This window comes from Myxocyprinus asiaticus, chromosome 37 (assembly GCF_019703515.2).
Source record: "Myxocyprinus asiaticus isolate MX2 ecotype Aquarium Trade chromosome 37, UBuf_Myxa_2, whole genome shotgun sequence".
Classification (NCBI taxonomy): Eukaryota; Metazoa; Chordata; class Actinopteri; order Cypriniformes; family Catostomidae; genus Myxocyprinus; species Myxocyprinus asiaticus.
In genome coordinates, this window is record NC_059380.1 from 3716959 (window position 1) to 3743421 (window position 26463).

Sequence of the window (26463 nt, forward strand, 5' to 3'; positions counted from 1 at the left end):
TGATGCCAGTCTGGCATCAGATAGAATTTGTATTATCTGGGACTTTTTGAGTCTACTAAAACTGTAAGAGGTTTGACACGCTGTTTATGAAAATACAGATCATACTTCAACCACCAAGAGTTACTTTTTAATGCAGTCACATTTATTGGCTTTCTCTATGCACAGTTACTAAGCAGTCACTTGAGCTGGCAAGAAATGGTTCAAATTTACAATGGAATTCCCACAATGTTTACAAAAAAATAAATACAGGACTGAGAGAGTTGCACAGCTCAAAAATATACAAAGGCTTGGAATTCATGTAAACTTTTAAACCATTTTACTAAATGAAACATTTGTGTCGTTCCTCTCTCTCTCTCTCTCTCTCTCTCTCTCTCTTACTCTCTCTCTTTTTTACTTTAAAAAAGATCATATGTACAAGTTTATACAAAAATACAAAATGGATTAAAATCTCTTGAAGCGGTTTTTTGAAGATTTATTTCCTATTTAATGTAACTGAATGAGATGCATTTTTCACTTTTACTCTTTTTTTAAAAATGTTTTATTATTATATGTTCATCAACTTAATTATAATTTGTAATTATATCACACCAGTACACACCTGAAACCCTTTGGCAAAAACAGACTGTGCTTCTCCATTAATGCAGAGCAATTCAACAACAACAATGTATCTATATAAAAAAATTCAAACACAGAATCAGTCCAAGATGAATTATGACACTTCAGTTACAACAAAGAAAGGAAAAAATAAAGTAACTTTTCAACGGAGTGTCTTTTTTGTTTCCTGTTTCACAAATGATATTTCTTTCTTCATTGATATGATCAGTAAGTACCTTACACGTTTAAAACACTCCAAAGCTGAGTTGAGGTAAAATACCTGTATAACAAATGGCCCTCTTTGTGATTTCCCTTCATGAATATTTAGACTAAACGGAAGGTCTAAACTGACTGGTCAGATTCACTACGGGCAACACTAGGTGATGCCTCAGTAGTGTATGAAAGCTGAAGTAAAAACAGAAAGACATATACTGTACATTGCTACATATCTGAATTTTTGAGTTGTCACGAGTGTTGTGTAATGGTAATATTTTCTAAATGGCAACAATAACAGAATATGGCCTGGGTATAGAATTCAAAGCACCAACATTTAACTACAGTCACGTAACATGGTAGCTTATTTGTTAAGAATGCAACTTTACAGCTAATTAGAAAGGTTTATAAGTTCAGTATCTTCATTGTTGTCTGATATACAACCCTGATATGAAATATGTTCAAACATATTTTTTTTTCTTCTTATTTTACTTAAATAAAGCTCATTATTCTTTTCCAAATTTATTAACAAAATAATTCTCTGGATAAAATATCCCATAATTAAATATATTTATTTTTTCTCTATTAAATGTTGTTGCAATCTAAAAGAAGACAGTACATGGACACAAGAGGGAAAAAAGGAGAGAAAGTTTGCACGTCCAAAAGTCGTTAGTTATAAAGCAAAGTTAATTGCGACAACCATTAGACAGGGTTATATTAAAGGAGAAATAAGGAAAGAATAGACGTAACCCTGACGCACTGCAGCCCCTAAATTTTATGAGAAAATATCTGACAATGTCTCTCCTCGTAAAAAGAAATAATACAAATTCAATTCTCGTGCCTCTTGGATAAACAGTACATGACAAACAAACAAACAACAGTGTAGAAAAAAGGCTGAAATATTATACATGTATAAATCAAACATCCATGTATATATAGATGAGCAACCAACTTTACCAGCACTGCTTGTTTGCAGTCAATTTGTCTATAGTGTGAAAATGAAAACGAATGGTAACTGAGTCTAACAGTCTGCCTAACATCTCCTATAGTGTTCCACAGAAGAAAGTAAGTCATTTAGAATGACATGAGGGTGAGTAAATGATGACAGAATTTTCATTTTGGGGTAAACTACGCCTTTAATACCTAACTATAATTCTATCTTCATTTAAATAAAATTATTTTATAAATGGCCCCATAATGCTCTCTTCTGCCTCAATCGGTTTTTATCAAGCTCAACTCTTTTACACGAACAGTGTCTCATTTCATCAGATTGTCCAGTTCCTCCACTTTAGGGATAAAGCTCAAACTGTGTATACAATGATGTAAAAACTGCTAATTTGCACAAACCTTATACATTTTGTACATTTACTGAACATAGCTTTAACTATATAACATACTTAACAAATTTAACTGGAAGTGGAAATACATTTTTAGGTGGAGATGTCTGTCTGACATGTTCTAGTGTTGTATTGCATGCTGTACACAGGATGAAGCAACTAAATTACGACCAGAGTGAAAAAGCGTTCATCAGAAATGGATGATCTTTTCACAGGTTGTCACCTTCCCTTTAGTGGCACAGTGTAGACTTGACAAATCTAGCTAATTCCAAGGAGTTTCAAACTCAGAGAAAATCCATTCTTCTTCAGTTGAAGAGTATGTTTGATTTTAAGGGTATTCATAGAATACATTGAGATCGAAGTTTCTCTGAAGTTCTCATTTCTTCTCAAGCACAATATTCTTCCATGTTGGATGCTGGCTGTGAAAAACATGACAGAAATATACAACCCAATTTGGGTCTTTGAAGAAAAGGTAAACTAAACACAGGTAAAAGGGTTTAATTAGTTCCTATAACAATTGTTGGAATGCTGTAGGCTAGTCCAAGATAAAAAAAAACTTTAAAAAAAACTCACAAAGAGTGAAACACACACAAACGCACACACAACAGACACTCCATTTATCTAATCTGAACACTAGAAATGGATTACGTACTGTTTGCCTTGATTTCTAGTGGTGAATCAATAACAGTATTCCATGCCAGGTTGTATATTTAAGGTATTATAATTAAGTGCAAAAATAATTTAAGGTTTCTGCAAACCAGTCCACTTCTAGACTTATGTTCATAACATCTCTGGCTTCATATTGTCTAAAAACCTTTTCCCTTGTACACTTTGACACCATTCTAAGAAAGGCCATGGCGCATTTGTCCTCAGTAAAGCTGGCGTCACACTAGCCGACTCCAAACAACTTGACTTTGGCGGAGGGTGTTACACTAACCGACTGTTTTGCTGAGATCTCGCACTCTTCATTTGGATTCAAAAGGGTGGAGGGATGACTCTTTCTCCGCTTCCCAATCATGGGGAGCTTGCCGAAATAACAACAGGTGTACTGCATGAACATAAACAGTTATAATAGAGTGATTTAGGATGCGATTCATAGAGTAGCCATACCTTGTAAATGTGTGTAATTATGTATTTATCCCCTCAAGGTTCACCGTAGAACGCGCATGTGTAACTGGTCCTGCTCGAACCGTTCAGAGCACAATTTGTACTGGCGGGCGCGCTAACGAGGAGGCTAAAGGCTACAGCCTCTAGTGTCAGTCGCTAGTGTGCCTCTTGAGGCCAGGGGAGTGCGGTTTACACATACCACACAGCTATCACGTACCAGCTGGCTCCTGTTACACATGTCCGTATTCAGCTTTAAGTGAGTAAAGCATTTATGTTCAACAAAAACAGAGTGTTCTTCCTCCACTTTCTGATTTTATTAGTCATTTTAGTGTAGGAGAACCCCAGAAAAATGCTTGGTGACAGAAGCACTATGGATTACAATTGTGTTTGTGATGATGTGCGGATGTAAGTGCGATCGCAGATGAAAATGTTCAGATCATCTTATCAGTCCTTCAGTAAAGAAAGCTATTTAGTCTTCTGTCGAAACCGCAAGACCCTGGCCTAGCAACAGAATGATTTTTTTTTCTAACAAGTTTGTTCTGCTTTTTCAGTTCTCAGAGCTATTACCTCAGCAGAGAGTCTAGACTGTAAAGGGATTAACGACCTCCCGCTGGTAGACGCTAATCCATGCTCCATCTTTCACTGATTGGCCGGTGATTATGTAAATAAATGTTGTGCCTGAAAAATCGCTGAAAATATCGTCTCGTTTGACGCCGGCTAAAGCCTAACTCCTACTGATGTATACCTTTGAACTACACTGTATATTGACTTTGTGGGCACCCACAAAACGCCGCTCTGGATCATAAAATACAACTCAAACAGTCTTTTTGTGACAGGTTGATGGAAATTGATTTTTCTATTATATTAAATAAACAATAAGTTAACTCTTTACAATATTCTAAAAAAAAAAAAGACTGTCATACATTTGATTTCAGCTTTTTGGGATTATGATGAAAATCATTGTTCAAAAATGACAAAATGCCAACAATCCACACACAATTCATTAATGCAATTAATCTCTTTCCAAGATTTCAACTGACCTCTAGAGTACAAAAGTAGTTAAAAGAAAGTTTTTTTTCAGTGCAACACACATTTTAGATGGAAAACTAAGGTAGATCATAACAGATGTACAGCACTTTCATACAGTTCAAATAGAACTTCTAAAAGATTTTATATTATTAAAGATTTATCATTTTGCTAAGTGATTAAAAAATGGTTATGCAACTAGGAGGAGCGGTCATCGTGTGGACTTCCATCTGAGTTCTCAGTCTCTCCTTCTGATATGGCCTGCATTGGGGCTGTGTAGAGCCGACTCCGCGTGCTATAGCGGCTGCTGTTTGCCGCAGGTGGAATTCTGGATCTTCCCTGTCTGGAGGCAGCTGACATGGTAAGTGTTTTTGGGGAGAATCCCTCACTGTTGGCTTTAGGGACTGGAGATGGAAAGGGATCCCCACTGCAAGAAGAATCTTGTAAGGTTGAGGGGGGCTCTTCTAATTGTCTTGCAGCCTCTAATAGCAGCTCTCCTTGAGACTTGGGTGTGATGGGGCTCTTCAGGATCTCTGTAGCAGACATGCGATAACTCGAATCTGAGCGACTACCCTTCTTCAGAAGCAGGAGTTTGAACTCCTCACTGGACGTGCTGGACTTTTTGGCACATCTGTAGATGGGTCCTGAGGCTCGTTGGGAGATGTTTGGAGGGACTGAGGCAGTAGGGGTGACTGGACAAAAAGGAGGATTACTGACAGGGGCTGTTGCAGGTACTACACCAGGCCGAATTTTTACACTCAGCTCTCCCGAATCTTTACGTCCAAGCACTTTCCGTTTAGACCTGAAATAATTTGGTTGATACGATTTTAGATGACGTATGGCCGAAACATACTCTACGCAAGTACGTGAATACAGAAGCTTCTAGCTACGCAGGCTTGATGTGTCAGACCGTAATTCATAACACAACACAAGTATGCATTGCATTATCAAGGTTGCCATAAGGGGCGCTATTGTGAACATTAGCGTAAACTGTCCACTTCTAAATAATAACGCATCTGGATTTATAGCTCAAACCTTAGTTTTTTAATTGCCACATTAACACAAGAACGCACGTTAAGCATGTTCAACCAGACCATGCGTTGCCAAGCACACACATTTGCGTACTTGCGTCAAGTATTATGCCCATATTTCTAGCCATATTTTACTAGAGCCATGTCAGAATCCATTTCCATGGTTTATGCCATGCATGCAATATCAACCAAACTATTATCATCAAAACCATAAGACACAAGATTCTGCATTGACCTACATAATAAAACAATCAGGCTTACCTGTGTATCATAGCAAACAGATCTTCAGTTGTGCGTAGTTTGTTGGGGGATGGGAAAACACTATCATCATCATCAGGTTTTGAGTCATCAGTCAAAGGAGATGTTGAATTGTCACTGGGAGTTGACTCTGTTAAAATGCAAAGCATAAGCAAACCTCCAAAAGCTTTAATATACAATATGATAACAGTCTATTAAGAAATAATGCATGTGTATTAGCAATTAAACCAACTGCAGAAAAAGTATCTGAACTTTAATTTCTGCTTTGTGAGACTAGAGGATTTTTGGTTACCCTTGCTGAAGTAGTCCTCTGTTTCTGGGGTTGACCCTTCCTCCCTTATGTCCTGTGAGGCACTTCTGGTTGCGACACCTGATGTCTCATAATCCTCCTCTCTGCCTTGTACATCGCTGATAGTGTAAGTGTGAGATGCCTCTTGAGTAGAAACAGGCACTTTGACAGGACTGTTGCACAGTACAAAACTGCTCCTCGGAATCTCACTGTAAGCTGGGGGTGGCATTGTGCTGGCCAAACACAGGGGCTCTGCTGAAGGGTCTGGCCGTGTTAGTTGACAAAGTTCTTGTTTAAGTCTCTCTGGTGAAAATGCCAGTTGCTCATCTTGATACCTTCTGCTGTCTTGTTCTTGCTGAGAGCTGTGCATCTCAGAACCTAGAGACGATATGGTTGAAGGGTCATCTTTTTCAGGAGTAGGGTCTGCAGGTGTTCTGAAGGCAGTCATCGCCCAGTATGTACCAGGACCAAGCCTCTCCTGTCTCACTCTCACCTCCTCCTGTGGAAGAACAATGTTGTCTACAAGTGGAACCTGCGACTCACAAAGCTGCATCGCTGGGGGTTTGTAGGCTGGCGGTTTCCTATTATGCCTGTTGCCGGAGGATAGGGGATCAATTACCATGGGATACTTGGTACGAGTTGCTTGATTAACACTGACCAGATCACACCCTTGGTTTCCTTCAACTTGTCTACAAATAGATCGCAATTGAACAGACCTAAGAACAGTTGGAGTGATGGTCAAATGGGCTGAACTGGATTCTGCGTTTGCTGCACTTTCTGTAGAAGATGTGGCAGCTGAATTTCGAGCTTCTGCAGCAGCAGCTGCAGCTATTGCAGCTTTCTGCTTGTTCTGGTGGAGGATGTGCATCTGATTCCTTTGAGGAAAGTGCTTGCTGTGAAGAGCACTAAGGTCGAGGTGACTGGGCGGTACGGCTTGGAAGTCAGTTTCTCTCCTGCCTGGATCTCTGACAGAAAACTGTGGCTGTTGGAGGGAACAAAGTGAAGATTTCCTTTCTGGGACTTTGGGTTTCCTCTTGCCACTGTTTGGAGACAGCGGTCCCGGGAAGAATGCAGAGGGGAAGGAAGATGTAGGTGTCTCAGATTGGCTGGAATATCCACTGGAAGGGGATGCCAAGCCTGCCAGCTTTTCAGGGGAACTCAGCTTGAAGTCACCCTCAGATGGAGGAAGAGTTGGGGAAGTAGTTCTGGACCTGGATCGATGGGCATCTGCACTTTCTGGCGACTTGATGCATTCAATAATAGTTGTTCCCGTAGCAACACTAGAGTTAGACAGAGACCTGTAAGGGTCATTCGATTTCAAGTCATTGTGGAGCCAGAGGTCTGCATAGTCTGCCTGCACAGCACCTTCGTCCTTGAAGGAATGTGTGTCTGAGGAACTAAACGGAGAGGAGCAGTCGAGTATATCTCTAACGTTCTTTACTCCCCATGCACCAAGTGACTTGAGACCTGCTGTCTCAAGGTGCCCTGCAGAACCAGCCAAGTCCAGCTGCAATTTCATCTCTCTGGAAGACAAGGGCAGTGGTAGCTCGCTAGTAATCTTTGGTTCGTTCTGCTCTAGAACATTCACACCGCTGCTTGTTTCCTTTAACGAAGAGCTACGTTTTGGTGGGGGTGGCTTGGCCTTTGGTTTTCTTAAAGAGAGACATGGTCTCCCCAGTGTCCTGGTGGATCTGTATTCTGACTGAGCATATTCACCCATGCCAGGTACTATATTCCCACTTGGGCCACAGTCGGGGTCAATGGCTGCATAGTTGTAGTAGCTTCTGCTACCCTTAAGACCACAATCAAAGTGCATGGAGGAGTAGAATCCTTCAGCGTCAACTATGTAGTGTGTCTCAGATTTGCCCGTGGTTGGTTGTTCACTGAAGCTCTCGTACGTTTCCCCACTGGAATAACTGGGGCAGCTGACACCACTCTCATCTTCTCTCGAATGCTTTGGGCTGAAGTCTTTGGGGCAGAGCTGATCCTGTGTGTCCTGGGTGCAATTCCACTCACCATCACTTGCAGTGCTGACTCCTGCATCATCCATCTGATCAGTCGCTGATGAGGTAAAAGAATTGGACCTGTGCCCCTGTCCTTGTGGCTTGTCCAAGTGGTAGGGGTCAATTATAAATCCAGTGGTGTCATCAATGACATGGGAGCCAGTATTGAGGGAAAGTTCCGAATCACAGTGTGAGGATCCAGTCAGGGGAGGCGAGGCAGCAGGCGGGATAGTCTCGGATGTCTGCGATGGGCATGTGGAGCTGCTTCCACTCCAGTTGCCACTTGAGGACTGGTGGTCCTCTTTATGGTCGATCTGGGTGCCTAGCAATCCTGTAGTGGAGGCAGAGTGGATGGGGCTGCTGAAAGTATCTGAGCTGGAGGAAATCTCACAGCTACCCATGTCAACTTTGCGTGGGAGCCTGGATCTGCCTCTCTCGATCCATGCGTGGTCAGGGCTTCCGGAGTGCTGCATATGCTTGAGACTTCCAAACTGGAGCTCTGGCATGGCCTGGTCGTCGGTACTCTCCTCCTCATCCTTTAGAATTCTCTGTCCTGGGCCTGGCAGGAAGTCCTCAGCCTCATAAGGAGAGAGCTCCTCATCTTCATCTTCGTCATCATCATCATCATCACTGTCATCTTGGTCCTCATCTAGAAGCCGGCCACCTTCACGGGGTAAGCTTCTAGAACGGACACGCATCACTGATGCTGCAGCATACACCGCATCAGAGCGATCCGGCAGGGAGGTGATGTTTCCTGTGGAGTGCGAAAGAGAGGCTGGAATTCCTTGACCTCTCTGGGCACGAATACGCCTCCGGGATGGAGCAGCAATCAGGAAGTCATCTGTCTGACATCCAGAGTCCTTGGTGTGCAATACTCGGCCGCTCAGAGAGAGCTCCTCATGCCACAGTGACTTGTGTGGGTTGGCATGGATGATAATTGTTCTCTCTCTAGCCACAGGTGATTCATCGGAGTCTACAGGTAAATCAGAAAAAAAACAATCATTACCCAATAAACTTTCCGAAAAGGCTTTAAACTTGAATTAATTTGAATTTACAGCTGTTGATGGACTGAAACTTTAGACGGAAATGAACAGTTGGACATACCCATGTCTTGCTGAACTCGTTTGGGGATGCCAGTGATCGTTTTTCGCCTCCTGAGTTTCCGACGCCTCTGTAGAACTGACTGCGAGTGAACAAGTGAACAGCGAGCACTGGCCTCTCTGTCAAATCCAACACCTGTGGAGAATGAGGACATATACTCCCTCAGAACTAGGTTAGTATCTGTCATGTCATAACGGTATCAGTGAGACTGCTGGGAATTCAATGGGTTCCCTTCAATAGTGAGTGGTGACTGCACAGAGATAAAATTCTGAATCTGCTTAGTATATTAATATCACATTCTCTTAAAAAGCTTTAGTATATTTCAAATCTTTCAGTCCTTGATTTATTGTTTTGTTACAAGGAATAGTTCACCCAAACATACTCTCATAATTTACTCACCTTTATGCCAGGTCCCAGATGAGTATGACTTTATTTCTTCTGCTGAACACAAACGAAGGCTTTTAGAAGAATATCTCAGCTGTGTAGCTGTAATGCAAGTGAAAGGTGACCAAAACGTTGAAGCTCCAAAAAGCACATAAAGGCAGTGTAAAAGTAATCCATGCGACTCCAGTGGTTTAACCCATGTCTTCTTTTGGATGAGAACAGATCAAAATGTAACTCCTTTTTCACTAAATATCTTGACATCAGCAGTCTCATTGGCGATCATGATTTAAAGCTCAATTACACCTCCTAGCACCATGTAGCACTCTACGCATACGTCAAGCACTAGGAAGTGTTATCGAGCTTGAAATAATCATGATCTTGCCTAGAGACTGCAATGGCAAAATGTACAGTGAAAAAGGATTTACATTTTGGTCTGTTCTCGCCCAAAACAGATTAGATCGATTCAGAAGACTTTTTTGTATTACTTCTATGCTGCCTTTGAGTGCTTTTTGAAGCTTAAAATTTTGGGTTATTGTATGTACCTGCACAGCTGAGATATTCTTCTAAAAATCTTCGTTTGTGTTCTGCAGAAAAAAGAAATTCGTACACATCTGGAATGGCGTGAGGATGAGTAAATGTTTAGAGAATTTTTATTTTAGGGTGAACAATTCCTTTAAGTGAAATTAGCATTTAATCTATCATTTTTTTATTTTGTATTTTTTTGTAGTCTGTATTTCTTAAAGGTATAATTCACTGAAAAAATGAAAATGGTACGACTTTCTTACTTTCTGAACCTCAGTCACCGTTCACTTTCATCGTATAGAAAAAAGATGCAATAAAAGTGAATGGTGACCATGGCCAACTTAATATCTACCATCTCCTTTTGTGTTCCATGGATGAAAGAAAGTCATACAGATTTGGAATGGCATGAGGTTGAGTAAATGATGACAGCATTTTCATTTTGGGTGAACTTTTAAGTGTGGACAGAATCTGATGCACTGTTTCTTTACCAGAGACATTGATGGGAATGATACATGATGAAATCACTTGAGAGGCATTCTTCATTCTCTCTTGTGGTGAGGGAAGTGGAAGGGCTTTGGACCAGTTGGTCTGTTTGTCCAAGGTGGTAGGGACGTTGGGAACTGGACATTTAGGCCTGTGGCTCGGCACTGGCATTTCTCCATCTGTCTCCGTATTGGTGCCCGCCTAATATGGAACAATGTTAGAACTGTTAGCTATATTCACAATACGACTGATGAATAAGTAAATCAATATAAGCACGTATAAGGTAAATAATTAAATGTAAGAATAAATTGTTATCAACAGGATAAGAAATCTATACATGCAATGACAAAGGAATTCCTACAGTATTTTCTGTATTGATAAGAAATGCAGAGCGAGGCAGAAGGGACAGAGAGATGAGAGGAAAATATTTAAATGGAACATAGGCCAAGATAATTTTATTTGTCTGGCTTCATGACAATATGTCTTTCTTTAGAACAACAAAAGAACTGCATGTGAATGTATAAAATAATGTCCTTCATGAAGACCAGGTTTCACCCTAGAAAGTGAATAAGCCAGAAAGAGGCATAATTTAGGGAATAAATCACAAAGCTGTTTTTGTGTTTCTCACACAAAAATGAACAGGAAAGTCTTTAAGAGTATAGCATTGACACGGAGGCAAGGACCTTGCAGTGCTATACCAAATGCAGTACATCACACAAATTGCCATTTTGGGGGGACTGATATGATTTTTATGAGTGATATTAAGCTCTCCTTTAAGTTTCAATTGACACAAATCTATATATTGTCGCAATTGATATTATACTTCCCTACTGACCGTTTACAGTATATTACAAATGATCATTTATAAGATAGTATTGGAAATACCAGATTCTGCTACTAAATACATTTTTTATTAATTATCATTAGGATTTACTGGTGTATGAGACTCCATGAATCTTTACAGATTCTTTGCCAAAAGCATTGAAAAGATGCAACAGAAAAGATTTTTGAGAGTCATGAACACACATCTAGAGGAAGTCTTGCTCAAAACATGTTAAAACAGAAAGGAAATACAGAAACTGTTAGTAAAGTGTTAAATGAGGGGAAGGTGAAACTTGCATTATTAATCTGCAGATTTTAAGGGGACAAAATACCTTTCTAATCCCGGGTATGAAGTAACAACACTGAATAGCGGAGGAGGAACACGAGCGCTGGTGCTAAATGAAACATGGAAAATACACAACTAAACGATGTATGAGAAAAACAAAATAAAAATGGTGCTTGATGTCATAAATCACATATGGAAAGTCTGATGTGATGTCTCTGTTACGTTTATAGATTGTGCATGCTGGGAACAGGGACAACACACACAAAATAGACATAACTCCCTCTAGGAAGCCCGCTTTGGATAAACAGATTTGATTTCTATGAATAAACGTATCAAAGACATGTCTTTGCTTCATGTCTGAAACACATATGCTGAAATAGAAAGGGTTAGTTTCACTGGAGAAGGAATTTACTGAATTTGATTGTTGGATTGTTATAGAGGGATTCGATCTGATCTGACATCCAACCGATGTTCTTGAAGAAGCCTGTACTTCAGAAAACAAAGAACGAGGTCATAAGACCTGCTTTCACATTGTCTCTGATTACCTTTCTGAGGACTGGCTTGAATTCAGCCTCCTTGGCTGGCCTCTCCTGCAGCAGTTAAATGAAAGGAAAACTCTTTTAAACAACCAGCCAATTTAAATATTAAAAACAAACACACATTTCAAATGGTCACTATTAAAATCACATGCAGCGTTTGCACATTTAAAGGAACAGTTCACCCAAGTATGACAATTCTGTCATTATTTACTCACCCTCATGTTTTTTTGCACCTTTTTCCATACAATGAAAGTAAATGGTGACTGAGGCTAACATTCTGCCTAACATCTTTTTTTGTTTTTTTGTTCCACAGAAGAAGAGAAGTCATACGGGTATGGAACGACATGATGGTGAAAATTTGAAATTGAAAAATTTGATGACAGAATTGTTTTTGGGGGGTGAACTATTACTTTAGCCCTTGCATGTGTCACGTTATGAAAACATTTATAACATGAAGTCTTTACAATGTATATAAAAAAAGAACGGATGTCAAAAAAGATTGAAACAAAGCCAGAAATACAAAATATATTATAATGGAAATGTAAACACAGAGATGCCACACTGTTTAAGCAAACGCAAACTCTTTACCTTCCTCTGAATCGTCTGCACATCACTCTCTCTCACGCTCCTCTCCTGGTGTGCATGGCAGGAGAGAGTGAACTAGTTTAAGCCAAAATTATTTCACAAATGTCACTTTGAACCCCTCTGAGAAATCACTATAAGTCTTCTATGTACGTAACGTATTCTTGATTTGTGAAATGGAAGGCTGATAGTCAGGGATTGTAGAACTGCATTTGGGTTGATGACAAATAAGGTTGTCCGAAATGTGTAAAATGCTAAATCTTTAAAAAAATATAGTTTAAAACACATGTATCAAGTTTGTAGAAATGGATTTGTGTAAATACTCGTGAGTGTGCACTACTTAATTAATAAAAAAAAAGTTTCAAACAGATTTAAAAAATGTTTGAAGGTATTTTTATTTATTTATTTACAAACAATTGTGAATTTTTGAGTCACAAATGACCTGAACAAAATGCGCTTTTTCATAAAAATGTCAAAATATCAGATATTTTTTTTAAATTTGCACACAGAGTAAAGGGGTCATCTATGTTTTATAGAATTTTTTCTCACGACAACAGAATAGCTACCTGAAAACTGGTTACACCACCTGACTTTGATTTGATTTGAAGCTTTTCAAGTATTAATAACATTTTAATAAACAATAATAAAAAATAAAAAAAAATAAAAAATAAAAAAATCACTGCTTTTTTACAAATAATAATTAAAATAAATTAAACTACATATACCAACATTTTTCCCCCCAATAATTTCAGCTTTTATTTATCCGGATGGTTATACCACTTACACATTAAGAAAATATCAAATCAACTTTTTGAACTCAGAAATGGAAAACATGTTCATCATAGTAGAAGTCTATTCAAGTAATTTTTGAATAACCTAAAATATCACATCATTGACCCATTAATGTATTTACAATTAGTAAGCAGCAGTTATAATATAATGCAACAGACGGAAGTGGTATACCTAACAGTTAAAACTTGGTTGATGCTTTAAATCAATCATCAACAAGTATGTAACTGAGATAATCTTGTTGCATCATCCCTCAGCTCATAAATCTTAAAGTAGCAGTACTGGACTCTAATGACCCACTATTTTTGTTCCATCAGTTATGGACCTGCTTTACATATATAAAAGATTATGGGGATTAAAGGTTGTGTGTCTTACCAGACGTGAGTGTCGGCCCCTCTGCTCACGCCTTCTGAATTTGTGAGTTGAGGGGTAGGTTGGCATGGGCGGAGCCACAGATATTGATATGGTGACCCGGCCACGCTCTCTGCTGGTTGAACGCTGACGCTGCTGCTGGTCTGTAAGACACACAGACTCACCCTTCAGTTCACTTAACTTTTATTGTAAGTGTAAATTGTAGTTTGAAGTATAACAGCTATGTAATAGCATTTAAAGACTGCCAACTGGCTGGTAAAAAATCTGTAGTAGGCCTCTAAATGATTTGTTGCATACTGACAATGTCTAATCAATGTTCTGGTTGCATTCTGTGTAGTTGGTGGAAGTAAAAGTGATTCAAGAGGAAACTATAAATTATACTTTGATGTTACACTTGAGGTATTGCCTCAAGTTCATCAGTTAAACACAAGGGGGCAGCATATATCAGATATTCAACAACACACTCTACTTACATTCTGTAGCTTCTGTGAGCACCCAACTTCAAACTGACTTATTTAGTACTCAGTTAGCGTCTATGCTTTTTAAAGGTCTGGCTGTGGAAAAATGGCATGTGTTTTGTTGTTATGTAAATGTGGTTGAGAACTAAATGTCTTCACAGGCAAAGTCTTTCAATATATACTGAGAACTGATAAGATCTCAAAGGCTAAATCCAGCTAGACACTACTGACTATCTTACAGTTTTAACAAAAACTATATAAAATATGATGATGGTAACTACAACTTAAGATGACTTGTATACACATATATAATGCACAAGTCATATGGATTACTTTTGTTATACTTATATTATACTTTTATGATGCTTTTGTGTCCTTTTTGACACTTGAACGTTCCAGTCCCCTTCTGTGTAATTGCATTAAGAAAAAAACAAAAACAAAAACAAACAAACAAACACCAGTACATTTTTCAATATTTCTCATTTATTGTCCCATGGAAGAACAAAAGTCATATGGATTTGGAACTCAATATGAGGGTAAGTAAATGACAGCATTTATTTTTGGGGGAAGTATTCCTTTAAGATATATATACAGTATATATATATATATATATATTAAAGGAATACTTCCCCCCAAAATAAATGCTGTCATATATATATATATATATATATATATATATATATATATATATATATATATATATATATATATATATGAAAAGTATGTTAAACAAATCAGATGACCATTCTGACACATAATGGTCTGGAACAAAAAATGCAGTCCAAGAGAGCCTCAGTACCTCTGTGCAGTGCCCGCAGGTTGAGCTTGGCATGTCGGTGTAACTCCTCCAGGCATGGTGGCCGTGTACACGAGTGGAACAGATTGTGCTGCTGATGCCATGGAGCCTGATAGTGCGACATCAATTTACTCTCAATGTCCAGATTTGATACAGCTAGAGAGAAAGACAGAAAGAAAGAGAAATGGTGAGGTCAAAATTCTGTTTTGCAGAGTTTGAGCAAGCAGAATGTCCTCAGAAATAAATGGACATCTCCATATTCATCGATTGGAATCAATTTCATGAATTATCAAAAAATGTCTAAAGATATGGCTTGAGACCTATGATTTTCCCAATGCACTAAACGTGGACGGACTCCCAAAATCTAGTCATAAAAATTTAATTAACCATGCAAATTTCACAGAATGAGATATTTTGTCTAAAATTAATGATTGGATGCAGAATAATAAAAAAAACTAATAAAAAGAAAAAACAATAATAGTCAAAATCCAGCCACTCATACACTGAAGACACCAGATCATGAACATCACACACACCATTTTTTTTGTAGTAGATGGTGTGCCTTCACTTTTAAGCACAGCGCATGCATACTATATATACAGTTGTGCTCAAAAGTTTGCATACCCTGGCAGAAACTGTGAAATTTTGGCATTGATTTTGAAAATATGACTGATCATGCAAAAAAAAATTTATTTAAGGATAGTGATCATATGAAGCCATTTATTATCACATAGTTTTTTTGGCTCCTTTTTAAATCATAATGATAACAGAAATCACCCAAATGGCCCTGATCAAAAGTTTTCATACCCTTGAATGTTTGGTCTTGTTACAGACACACAAGGTGACACACACAGGTTTAAATGGCAATTAAAGTTTAAATTCCCACACCTGTGGCTTTTAAAATTGCAATTAGTGTCTGTGTATAAATAGTCAATGAGTTTGTTAGCTCTCACATGGATACACTGAGCATGATAGATACTGAGCCATGGGGAGCAGGAAAGAACTGTCAAAAGACCTGCGTAACAAGGTAATGGAACTTTATGAAGATGGAAAAGGATATAAAAAGATATCCAAAGCCTTGAAAATGCCAGTCAGTACTGTTCAATCACTTATTAAGAAGTGGAAAATTCGGGGATCTCTTGATACCAAGCCAAGTTCAGGTAGACAAAGAAAGATTTCAGCCACAACTGCCAGAGAATTGTTCGGGATACAAAGAAAACCTCAGGAGAAATACAGGCTGCTCTGGAAAAAGACGGTGTGGTTGTTTCAAGGAGCACAATACGACGATACTTGAACAAAAATTAGCTGCATGGTCGAGTTGCCAGAAAGAAGCCTTTACTGTGCCAATGCCACAAAAAAGCCCGATTACAATATGCCCGACAACACCTTGACACGCCTTTGGAGTGACGAGACCAAAATAGAGCTTTATGGTCACAACCATAAGCGCTATGTTTGGAGAGGGGTCAACAAGGCCTATAGTGAAAAGAATACTATCCCCACTGTGAAGAATGGTGGTGGCTCACTGATGTTTTGGGGGTGTGTGAGCTCTAAAGGCACGGGGAATCTTGTGAAAATTGATAGCAAGATGAATGCAGCATGTTATCAGAAAATACTGGCAGACAATTTGCATTCTTCTGCACAAAAGCTGCGCATGGGATGCTCTTGGACTTTCCAGCATGACAATGACCCTAAGCACAAGGCCAAGTTGACCCTCCAGTGGTTACAGCAGAAAATGGTGAAGGTTCTGGGGTGGCCATCAGAGTCTCCTGACCTTAATATCATTGAGGCACTCTGGGGAGATCTCAAACGTACGGTTCATGCAAGACGACCAAAGACTTTGCATGACCTGGAGGCATTCTGCCAAGACGAATGGGCAGCTATACCACCTGCAAGAATTTGGGGCCTCATAGACAACTATTACAAAAGACTGCACGCTGTCATTGATGCTAAAGGGGGCAATACACAGTATTAAGAACTAAGGGTATGCAAATTTTTGAACAGGGGTAATTTTGTTTCTTTGTTGCCATGTTTTGTTTTATGATTGTGCCATTCTGTAATAACCTACAGTTGAATATGAATCCCATAAGAAATAAAAGAATTGTGTTTTGCCTGCTCACTCATGTTTTCTTTAAAAATGGTACATATATTACCAATTCTCCAAAGGTATGCAAACTTTTGAGCACAACTGTATGTATTTCATTAAATCTCAGCTTTTGCGATTTAATAATGTAGCGAACTGCTAATCTGGTAACAGAAACTACCGTCCAAAACACAGAAACTGAAAGGGCTTTAGTTCAGTTTTCTGCCAAAATAATAGCTTGATTAAAAAATGTATGACAGAAATCTATTACTATTTTATAATAAAATTGAATAGGTCTATTCAGTGAAATAATAATAATAATAAAAGGAATAATAAATATAGTTGCAGGCAGCGATGATGGGCCCAAGCACCATGGGTCCATTTCCACCTGGTGGTTTTCTGGAAAACAATGCAAGGTAGACACATGCATTTGGCACCTGACATTATTCTAAACAATTTTGAAGCAATTTAGGTAAATATAAGAGGACTTTTTTAAAGTTTGTTGTAAGAGCCACACTTCCTGCTGGGAATCATTCACCAATGGAGCTTGGCTGTCCTCTGTTGGACATTTCTGGTACTGCGTCTGAATAAAAACTGCCACCAAAAGGTTATTTTTTGATATATTGACCTAAAATTTGGATCAGATCTGGGTTAGACATGTGGCTTTGATTTTCTAATATTTTTACATTTCAGTTGATATTTTTAGTATATTTTATTTAGATAAAAAATAAAAAGTTTGTGCAGTACATTTTCATTACAATACATTTTAACTTCTTGAACTTTTTTATTTCACTTTAAAAACTGTTTTCACTTGCACAATTGCAAAAACTGACAAGTGTCTTCTATGAAAAGAGACCAGGCTTAGGTCTGTACTCCCTAGCATTCATGAGTTACAACTGTTTATGTTTACACCCACATATAGGAAGAAATGAATATTAACAATTAATGTGTTGCCATGGCAACACTATTTAAGATATCAAATATCCCTTTACAATTTTACACCAGCAGTGTCTTGGCATTATTCTAAAGAATTTTAAAGCAGAATTCTGTTAGCAATTTAGCATCTACAATGTCTTGGCATGATGTTGCACAAATTTGGTGCCAGTCACATGAATCCCCTAGGAGGAGTATTTAAAAGTTCAGAGACTGAAATATTCAAAAAATCCAAAATGGCCAACTTCCTGCTGGGTGAAGCTAATAACTATAATTAAGAATGTTGTCCGGCTTGATGGGAACTATATATGTACCAATTTTGGTAACTGTAAGTGAAAAAAGGTAGCGCCCCATTTTAAATGGGGCGCTACAGAGCCCCCCCCAAAAGCTCATGCATGAACTTTTGCCCAGCCCTAATCGCTAACGACTCTAATGTATGTGAAAAATTTCATGAAATTTTAAGCATGCCAAGTGCCTCAAAAACGCCCAAATATAGGAACAAAGGAATAACATTTAATGCGTTGCCATGGCAACACTGTTAAAAATATAAAATATCCCTTTACAATTTTACATAAGCAGTGTCTTGGCATTATTCTAAAGAATTTTGAAGCAATTCATGTAAACACAAGAGGGCTATTTCAAAGTCTGTTAAAATTGCCTTAATTCCTGCTGCCAGTTGGTGGTGCTATGACCATGACCCACAATAGCTGCAGAAATGTAATCAACCCTCATTACCAAATATACAGCTGAATTTTCATCAAAATCATACAATGCACACAGAAGATATAAGGAACTTCCTGTTTCATATTTTTGCCCTTAATTTATTGCCTTGTCATGGCAACACCATTCGATATATATATCATCCATTAGCATCTTCAATGTCTTAGCATAATATTGCCTAAATGTGGTGACAATCGCATTAATCCCCTAGGAGGAGTATTCAAAAGTTCAGGGCATGCAATTTTCATAAAAATGCACATTCAATCCAAAACGGCTGACTTCCTGTTGGGGGGAGCTAATGTCTGTAATTTTGAAAGTTGTCTGGCTTGATGATAACAATATATGTAGCAAGTTTTGTGACCATAGAAGAAACTGACCCCACCACTTTTCTCAATGGGTAGCGCTACAGAGCTCCCATGCCATGCCCATGTGTTAACTTTTGCCCAGGCCTAATGGCTGACAATTCTGATGTGTGTGCAAAACATCATGAAAATTCAAGCATGCCAAATACCTCAAAAACATGTTAATATACATAAAAAGGAATGATGATATTTAATGCATTGCCATAGCAACATTATTTAAGATATCAAGAATCCCTTCAGAATTTTTAATCTGCACTGTCTTGACATTATTCTAAAAAAATTTGAAGCAATTCAGGTAAACATAAGAGGGATATTTCAAAGTCTGTTAAAAGTGCCACACTTCCTTCTGCCAGTTGGTGGCGCTACAACCGTAACCCAAAACAGCTACATCAATGTGATCAGCCCGTAAAGGCCAAACATACGGCTCAATTTTTATGTAAATCACACAATGCACGCAGAAGATATGAGACACTTCCTGTTTCCCATTTTTTGACGTTAATTTATCGTGTCACCACGGCAACACCGTTTGATATATCAAAAATCTGTTTGCAATTTAGCATCATCAATGTCTTGGCATGATGTCGCCCACATTTGGTATGTGTAACATGAATCCCCTAGGAGGAGTATGTAAAATTCCATAGCAAGCATTTTTCAAACAATCCAAAATGGCTGACTTCCTGTTGGGCAGATCTTATGACTGTCTGCACATAAGTTATCCGGCTTGATGAGATCTATATTTGTACCAATTTTGGTGACTGTAGGTGAAAATGGGGGTGCTACAGAGCCCCAATACATACCCATTTTCAAGGGGGCGCTACAGAGCCCCCATGCACATCCCCCACCCCCCACCCCCTGCAACTTTGCACCCCTCCAACTTTGCCCATCCCTAATGGCCGACAACTCTGATGTGTGTGCAAACAAGTGTTTTCACGCATGTTAAGTACCCCAAAAGTACCGAAAACCTTGAAAAGAAGAACAACAGACCCTCCGCACTTTCAGTGCTTGGGCCCTAATAATCCTTAGAAGAACAATATGGCCTTCACACTTTCAGTGCTTGGGACCTAATAATCCTTAGAAGAACAATAGGGTCTTCATACTTTCAGTGCTTGGGCCCTAATAATGAAGCAATATCTCAAATGCAAGAATGTTGTTTGAATGTAAGTTTTTATTTATAGTGCAATGCTTTGTTGTGCGACACATTATATGACAAAAAATAAAATGAAAACATATTATTATAAAAATAATAATATTAAAAAAATAACTCAAATGTTTGTGTGTTTAGCTATGAGGATGTAATAGAAGCACTTAAAATTTAAATTAAATTTAATTAAACTTTAAAACATGGAATTCAGAAAAAAATTAAAGAAATTTGGAAAAAAAATAAACAGGGTCCTATAAAATGCATACATGCAAATATACAAATACACATTGTATATTTGTAAATAAAATATATACAAGTATATATATATATATAATATCTGGTTCTCACTGATATAAAAAACATGTCACATACTCAAAATTTCATCAAATTGAATTGTGTATTTTTTAACTAAATTAAATTAATAAAGCTTTTCAATAAAATTCGAAAACAATTCAATTTGATGGAATTAATTTATGAAATTCTTTTAAATATTTGTTTTTATGTGTAGAAAACGTCACATATATCATTAAAATATTACAAACTTATTTAAAAAAAACTTGTAATGACAAAAACAAATATTGGAATGGAATGTACTGTATGCATACATGTATACGCTATATGGCCACATTTAAATAACAATATTTGTTTTTGAAAAGTTAAAAAAAATATGTTGCATATACGCACAAATGTGATATCAGTGAAAACCATAAACATGTATTATAAATGTCCATGTTTGCATTTAACATGCTTTGCCTGCCATATATCAGATTTCTATATAAGTAAAAGGTGAATCAAAAGACAGCTTCATCAATATTTTTCCCTTCATCTCTTTTTCCCAGCTTCCTGTCTCCTCCTATCCTTTATAAAAGGAGCATCTGCCCATCAGTATTCAATGTGCAGTGGTCCCCTTGAACTACCCAGAGTCATCTGTATCCAAGCAACCCTTCATATCTAATTTACAATGAATTAGCAGATCCTTATCAGGCCGTGATCAGCAGAATCATAGCAGAAATGCATTTCTTGCCCTAGAAGACCAGAGCCTGTATTCACAGATTTTTATCTTACTACTATGTGTTCTCCAAAGAGTTCCTTGCTAAGAGTCTTTGCTTAAAAGGTATTCATAAAACTGATAAGTGCAAATCTTAATTTAAGAGTAAGGTGGAGTTCACCTCGTTGCTATGGATAATGACACATTTTATGAGCGTGATCTTTTAAATCGGCCAAAGTGATTGGCAGACAGGGAAGCACTATTTTAGCAAATTTCTCATAGACAGAAAGTGGAATATTTAACAAATATTACATAAATAAAAAGACAGACAGAGAGAGACACTGCAGATAGATGGATAGATGGATAAAGTTTAAGTCAGAAGTTTACATACACCTTAACCAAACACATTTAAAAACAGTTTTTCACAATTCCTGACATTCAGTCGTAGAAAACATTCCCTGTCTTACGTCAGTTACCATGACTAATTTATTTTATAGTAGACAGCATTTATTTCAGCTTTTATTTATTTCATCACATTCCCAGTGGGTCAGAAGTTTACATACACTTTGTTAGTATTTGGTAGCATTGCCTTTAAATTGTTTAACTTGGATCAAACATTTTGGGTAGCCTTCCACAAGCTTCTCACAATAAGTTGGTGGAATTTTTGCCCATTCCTCCAGACAGAACTGTTTAACTGAGTCAGGTTTGTAGGCCTCCTTGCTCGCACATGCTTTTTCAGTTCTGCCCATGATTTTCTATCAATTGAGGTCAGGGCTTAGTGATGGCCACTCCAATACCTTGACTTTGCTGTCCTTAAGCCATTTTGCCACAACTTTGGAGGTATGCTTGGGGTCACTGCCCATTTGGAAAACCCTTTTGCGACAAAGCTTTAACTTCCTGGCTGATGTCTTGAGATGTTGCTTCAATATATCCACATAATTTTCCTTCCTCATGATGCCATCTATTGCACCCCCACAACATGATGCTACCACCCCCATGCTTCACAGCTGGGATGGTGTTCTTTGGCTTGCAAGCCTCAACCTTTATCCTCCAAACATAACAATGGTCATTATGGCCAAACAGTTCAATTTTTGTTTCATTAGACCAGAGGACATTTCTCCAAAAAGTAAGATCTTTGTCCCCATGTGCAATTGCAAACTGTAGTCTGGCTTTTTTATGGCAGTTTTGGAGCAGTGGCTTCTTCCTTGCTGAGCAGCCTTTTGGGTTATGTCGATATAGGACTCGTTTTACTGTGGATATAGATACTTGTCTACCTGTTTCCTCCAGCATCCTCACAAGGTCCTTTGCTGTTGTTCTGGGATTAATTTGCACTTTTCGCACCAAATTACGTTCATCTCTAGGAGACAGAATGCGTCTCCTTCCTGAGCAGCATGATGGCTGTGTGGTCCCATGCTGTTTATACTTGCGTACTATTGTTTGTACAGATGAACGTGGTATCTTCAGGCATTTGGAAATTGCTCCCAAGGATGAACCAGACTTGTGGAGGTCCACAGTTGTTTTTCTGAGGTCTTGGATGATTTCTTTTGATTTTCCCATGATGTCAAGCAAAGAGGCACTGAGTTTGAAGGTAGGCCTTAAAAGGCTTAAAAGGCCTTTTTTTCTCTGCAACGAGTACGCACCCGTAAGAAAACATATACTATGAATTGTCGGACGATGTGCGGTCTGGAGAGGGTATATAGTTGCAATCGAAATTATTCAACCCCACCAAGACAGTAAGGATTTACAAAGGTAAGCTTTTCTGATGACCCAGAATTTTTAAACTTTACATTTTTATCAGTTATATGACACATTCAAAGTCATAGTGTGAATATTTAACCTAATATTTCTAAATAGCAGGAGTTTTTTTAAATACAGCCATGTCATAATTATTCAACCCCTATTGCATGTAGCTGTTTCTTAAATATGTAAAGCTACACAAGCAATTGTTTTAAAACAAAATTAAGTCATCAATCTGCAATGGCACTTATTTAAGTTTTAAAATTTAAGTTTAGTGATGTAAGCAAAAATGTATTTCTATGCAAAAAATGCAATTAAAAATAAGCTGTCTCAAAAGCTAATAGAGGAGATTATTTCATTACACAAGAAAGGTCATGGCTAAAGGTACATTTCCAAGGCACTTCAATCTACAATAGACAAGTTGGCAGCACCATTCATACATTTTTTAAATATGGTACAACCGCAACCTTCTTGGGGTGTGAAAGAAAGCAAAACTTCACCAAGGGAAATGTTGACTTGAATATTCAAGAAGTAATTAGGAAAGACCTGTGGAGTCCTGGAAGAAGGTTTTATAGACATATGACACTAAACTGAAAATGAGTTTTACACCCATGGGTCAGCAGTACGTCTGGAGTAAGATGACAAGGTGATGTCAAGAACGACACCATCCCCACAGTCAAGCATAGAGGTGGGTCAGTCCTGTTATGGGGGTGTTTTGCGGCTGCAGGAAACGGCTATCCTGACTGTGTGACTGACACCATGGATTCTTTCAGGTATCAGGCCATTTTGGCATGAAAAATGTGATGCCTTCAGTGTGTAAATTGAAGCTCGTGATCACTGGACTTTCCAGCAAGACAGTAACACCAAGGATACATCCAAGTTGTCCAAAATCTGGTTCAAGGATAGGTCGTGGAATGTCCTGAAATGGCCCTTTCAGTCCATCATTAAAATCCCATTGCAAACCTTTGTGGGGATTTCAAGGAAGCAGTGGCAGCATAGAAACCAAAGAATGTCAATGAGCTGGAAACTTTTGCTCATGAGAAATGTGTAAAAATGTTAATAGAGAGGTGTCCAAAGCCTGAGAACACTTACCTGAAACATTTACATTTATGCATTTGGCAGACACTTTTATCCAAAGCAACTTACAGTGCCCTTATTACAGGGACAATCCCCCTGGAGCTAAGTGCCTTGCTCAAGGACACAATGGTGGTGGCTGTGGGGATTGAACCAACAACCTTCTGCTTACCAGTTCAGTGCTTTAGTCCACTACGCCATCACCATTCCAAACATTTATTTGCTGTTATTAAGGATAAAGGATTCTCCACAAATGATTGACTTTGGGGGTTGAATATTTTTTGACATGACATTTGTGGAGATAATTAGTTATTTTTTATTTTAAAATTTGGGTAAACTGAACTCTTTGTTCTCAAAATCACTCAAATGTGTATTAAAAACTTACGTTGACTGTTTACTGAGGTTTTAGTTGATGTGTTTTAATTCACATCACCAGAATGTATTTCTGGTCAGCTGGGTTGAATATTTTCAATTGCAACTCTATATATCGTTTGATAGATGATTCTGCTGACATACAGAAATTCCCAATTCATCCGCGCTACACAGTTTCATTTTGCTTGTGGCCAGACAGCGCAGAGTTGTCAAGCTTTACTCTGGTGCAGTTGGGTTGTTTCAGTTTGTGGGAGAGTTAACTGCATTTCTAACTAACTTTATACTTCACTGTATTCTTTTTCAAAGCTCAATGTTAATATTATAATGTATATACTTTTGTAATGTTATATTATTAAAATTATTCGACTCAATTGTGATTCAGGCAATATCTTTTTAAATTAAAGACAGCAGGCATGCTTCGGATCATCTGTGAGTCTCTCTTAGGGATTTAGGAGTCTGTTGTGGGTTTAGGAGTTACTTTTAGCATTAAAATGCTTCATGAATTACTCTTAGATGAAAATTTTACGTGTCTTAAAATTAGAAGTGACACGGCCCTAATTTTTAAGAGTTGCTCCTAAATTTCTGCGTTAGGAGCTACTTTTAGCCTTACGATTTTTTGTGACTACAGGCCCAGAGAGACAGAGTAAAGGGCTGACGATGATGATGGATGCTTAGAAAAACACTGAATTTTAGAGCAACACACCTCTGTTGTGTGTTTGGAACAAAAGCCATATGGACAAAATAATCAAATCCTTTATAGGAATATGATGCAGAACAGAAATGGCTTTTTAAAGCTGAAGTATGGCTTTAAGAAGTAATATCGGATAACCTGATTTAATGTAACCCCCTTTCATAACCTGAACTCTGACCACAACCAGACATTAACCTTTAAAAGGCTAAATGTTTTGAGTGTTTATTCAGTGTTGCTAACCTGAAACCTGTTTTTGTGTGTATAATTAATGTTTGTTTGTTTGTTTTGTTAACTTCAGTTGAGAAGTAACCATACACTTGCAGTTTACAGTGGCCCCAAATGTATTTGGACACTTAAGCCACACTTCAAATATATGAACTGAACTGCATTATATAACAAAATACCAAACCCAGTGGCATCTGCAAACAAATGATCTTCTTTTCTCACAAATAACTTCACTTTCATTTTCAGTTACTTTAAATCAGCTGGTGTCAAGGTGATTTTTAGTGGATGTGTGACTAACATTTTACAACCAGAAAGTGTCCAAATAATTTCAAACCGTATATCTACTGATTGTTGAAATGTGTCTGTGGGTAAAAGGAAGATCTCTGTTTTTATGTTCAGCTTTTATGTATTTGGCTCTTGGGAATCAAGTTCACTTAAGAAGTTATACATTATAGAACACTTTTTTATTTAGTTACCCAGTGGCAACATAATCATTGTATTATTTATAGATTTACATGTCATCTTAATTTTCCAGACAGGCTTCAACTACAAGGCTCTTTGAAGACATCTGATTGACACATTAGTGATGTGTCAGTGTGTGGAATTTAAAACGGCATTAAGTGCATTCGTGCTTCAAATCAAACTTTAAATCCCACTTACAGTAAATCTACAAATTGGTCCTATATGTTGTTTTTGGAGACCTTTTGGATGTCTTTATTTCAGTTACACAAGTTTTCTTCTGTTGACTTCTCGGACTTTCAATTGCTTAAAATATTGCTAAAAATAACTAGTGTTTAAAACTGTTGCTTAAAATAAAAAGTCCAGATTGTGGAACTGCAGAGAACTATGTATTGGTTTCTAAACAAATATGGGTAGTTGTCACATGCTATACTCCATCTAAAACAATTTAACAGCATTATGCTAACTCTTTTAGTATTATTATACATTCAGCTTCAGTGTCCTATTGACCTAATATGTATTGAGAGACTAAATGGAATATCTGCACATTTCTGAAAGGCAAAAACTAGACATAGGTATTGCACTAAATGAAGAGCCACATGTGCTGCTTATTCTTAATAATGGTGTATTTTTGGACACTTGAAAATTGACATTTTGACTATTTCTTTTGTGAGAATAAATAAAGGTAA

The 26463-nt window shown here is 37.9% G+C and overlaps 1 protein-coding gene across 1 annotated transcript in view; it reads right to left on the reverse strand.

Annotated features, from left to right (window-relative positions):
• Positions 1-143: 143 nt before the first annotated feature.
• The window catches only part of LOC127427997 (actin remodeling regulator NHS-like), a 90467-nt gene continuing 64147 nt past the window's right edge, over positions 144-26463 (reverse strand). Inside the window, exons 2-10 of the mRNA XM_051676027.1 lie at positions 14996-15148; positions 13742-13881; positions 12584-12628; positions 11503-11565; positions 10315-10549; positions 8963-9094; positions 5859-8831; positions 5570-5696; positions 144-5079 (exon numbers count right to left, since the gene is read on the reverse strand). Coding sequence (XP_051531987.1) covers positions 4476-5079; positions 5570-5696; positions 5859-8831; positions 8963-9094; positions 10315-10549; positions 11503-11565; positions 12584-12628; positions 13742-13881; positions 14996-15148 — 4472 coding nt within the window. The 3' untranslated portion in view covers positions 144-4475. The remainder of the gene's footprint in view (positions 5080-5569; positions 5697-5858; positions 8832-8962; positions 9095-10314; positions 10550-11502; positions 11566-12583; positions 12629-13741; positions 13882-14995; positions 15149-26463) is intronic.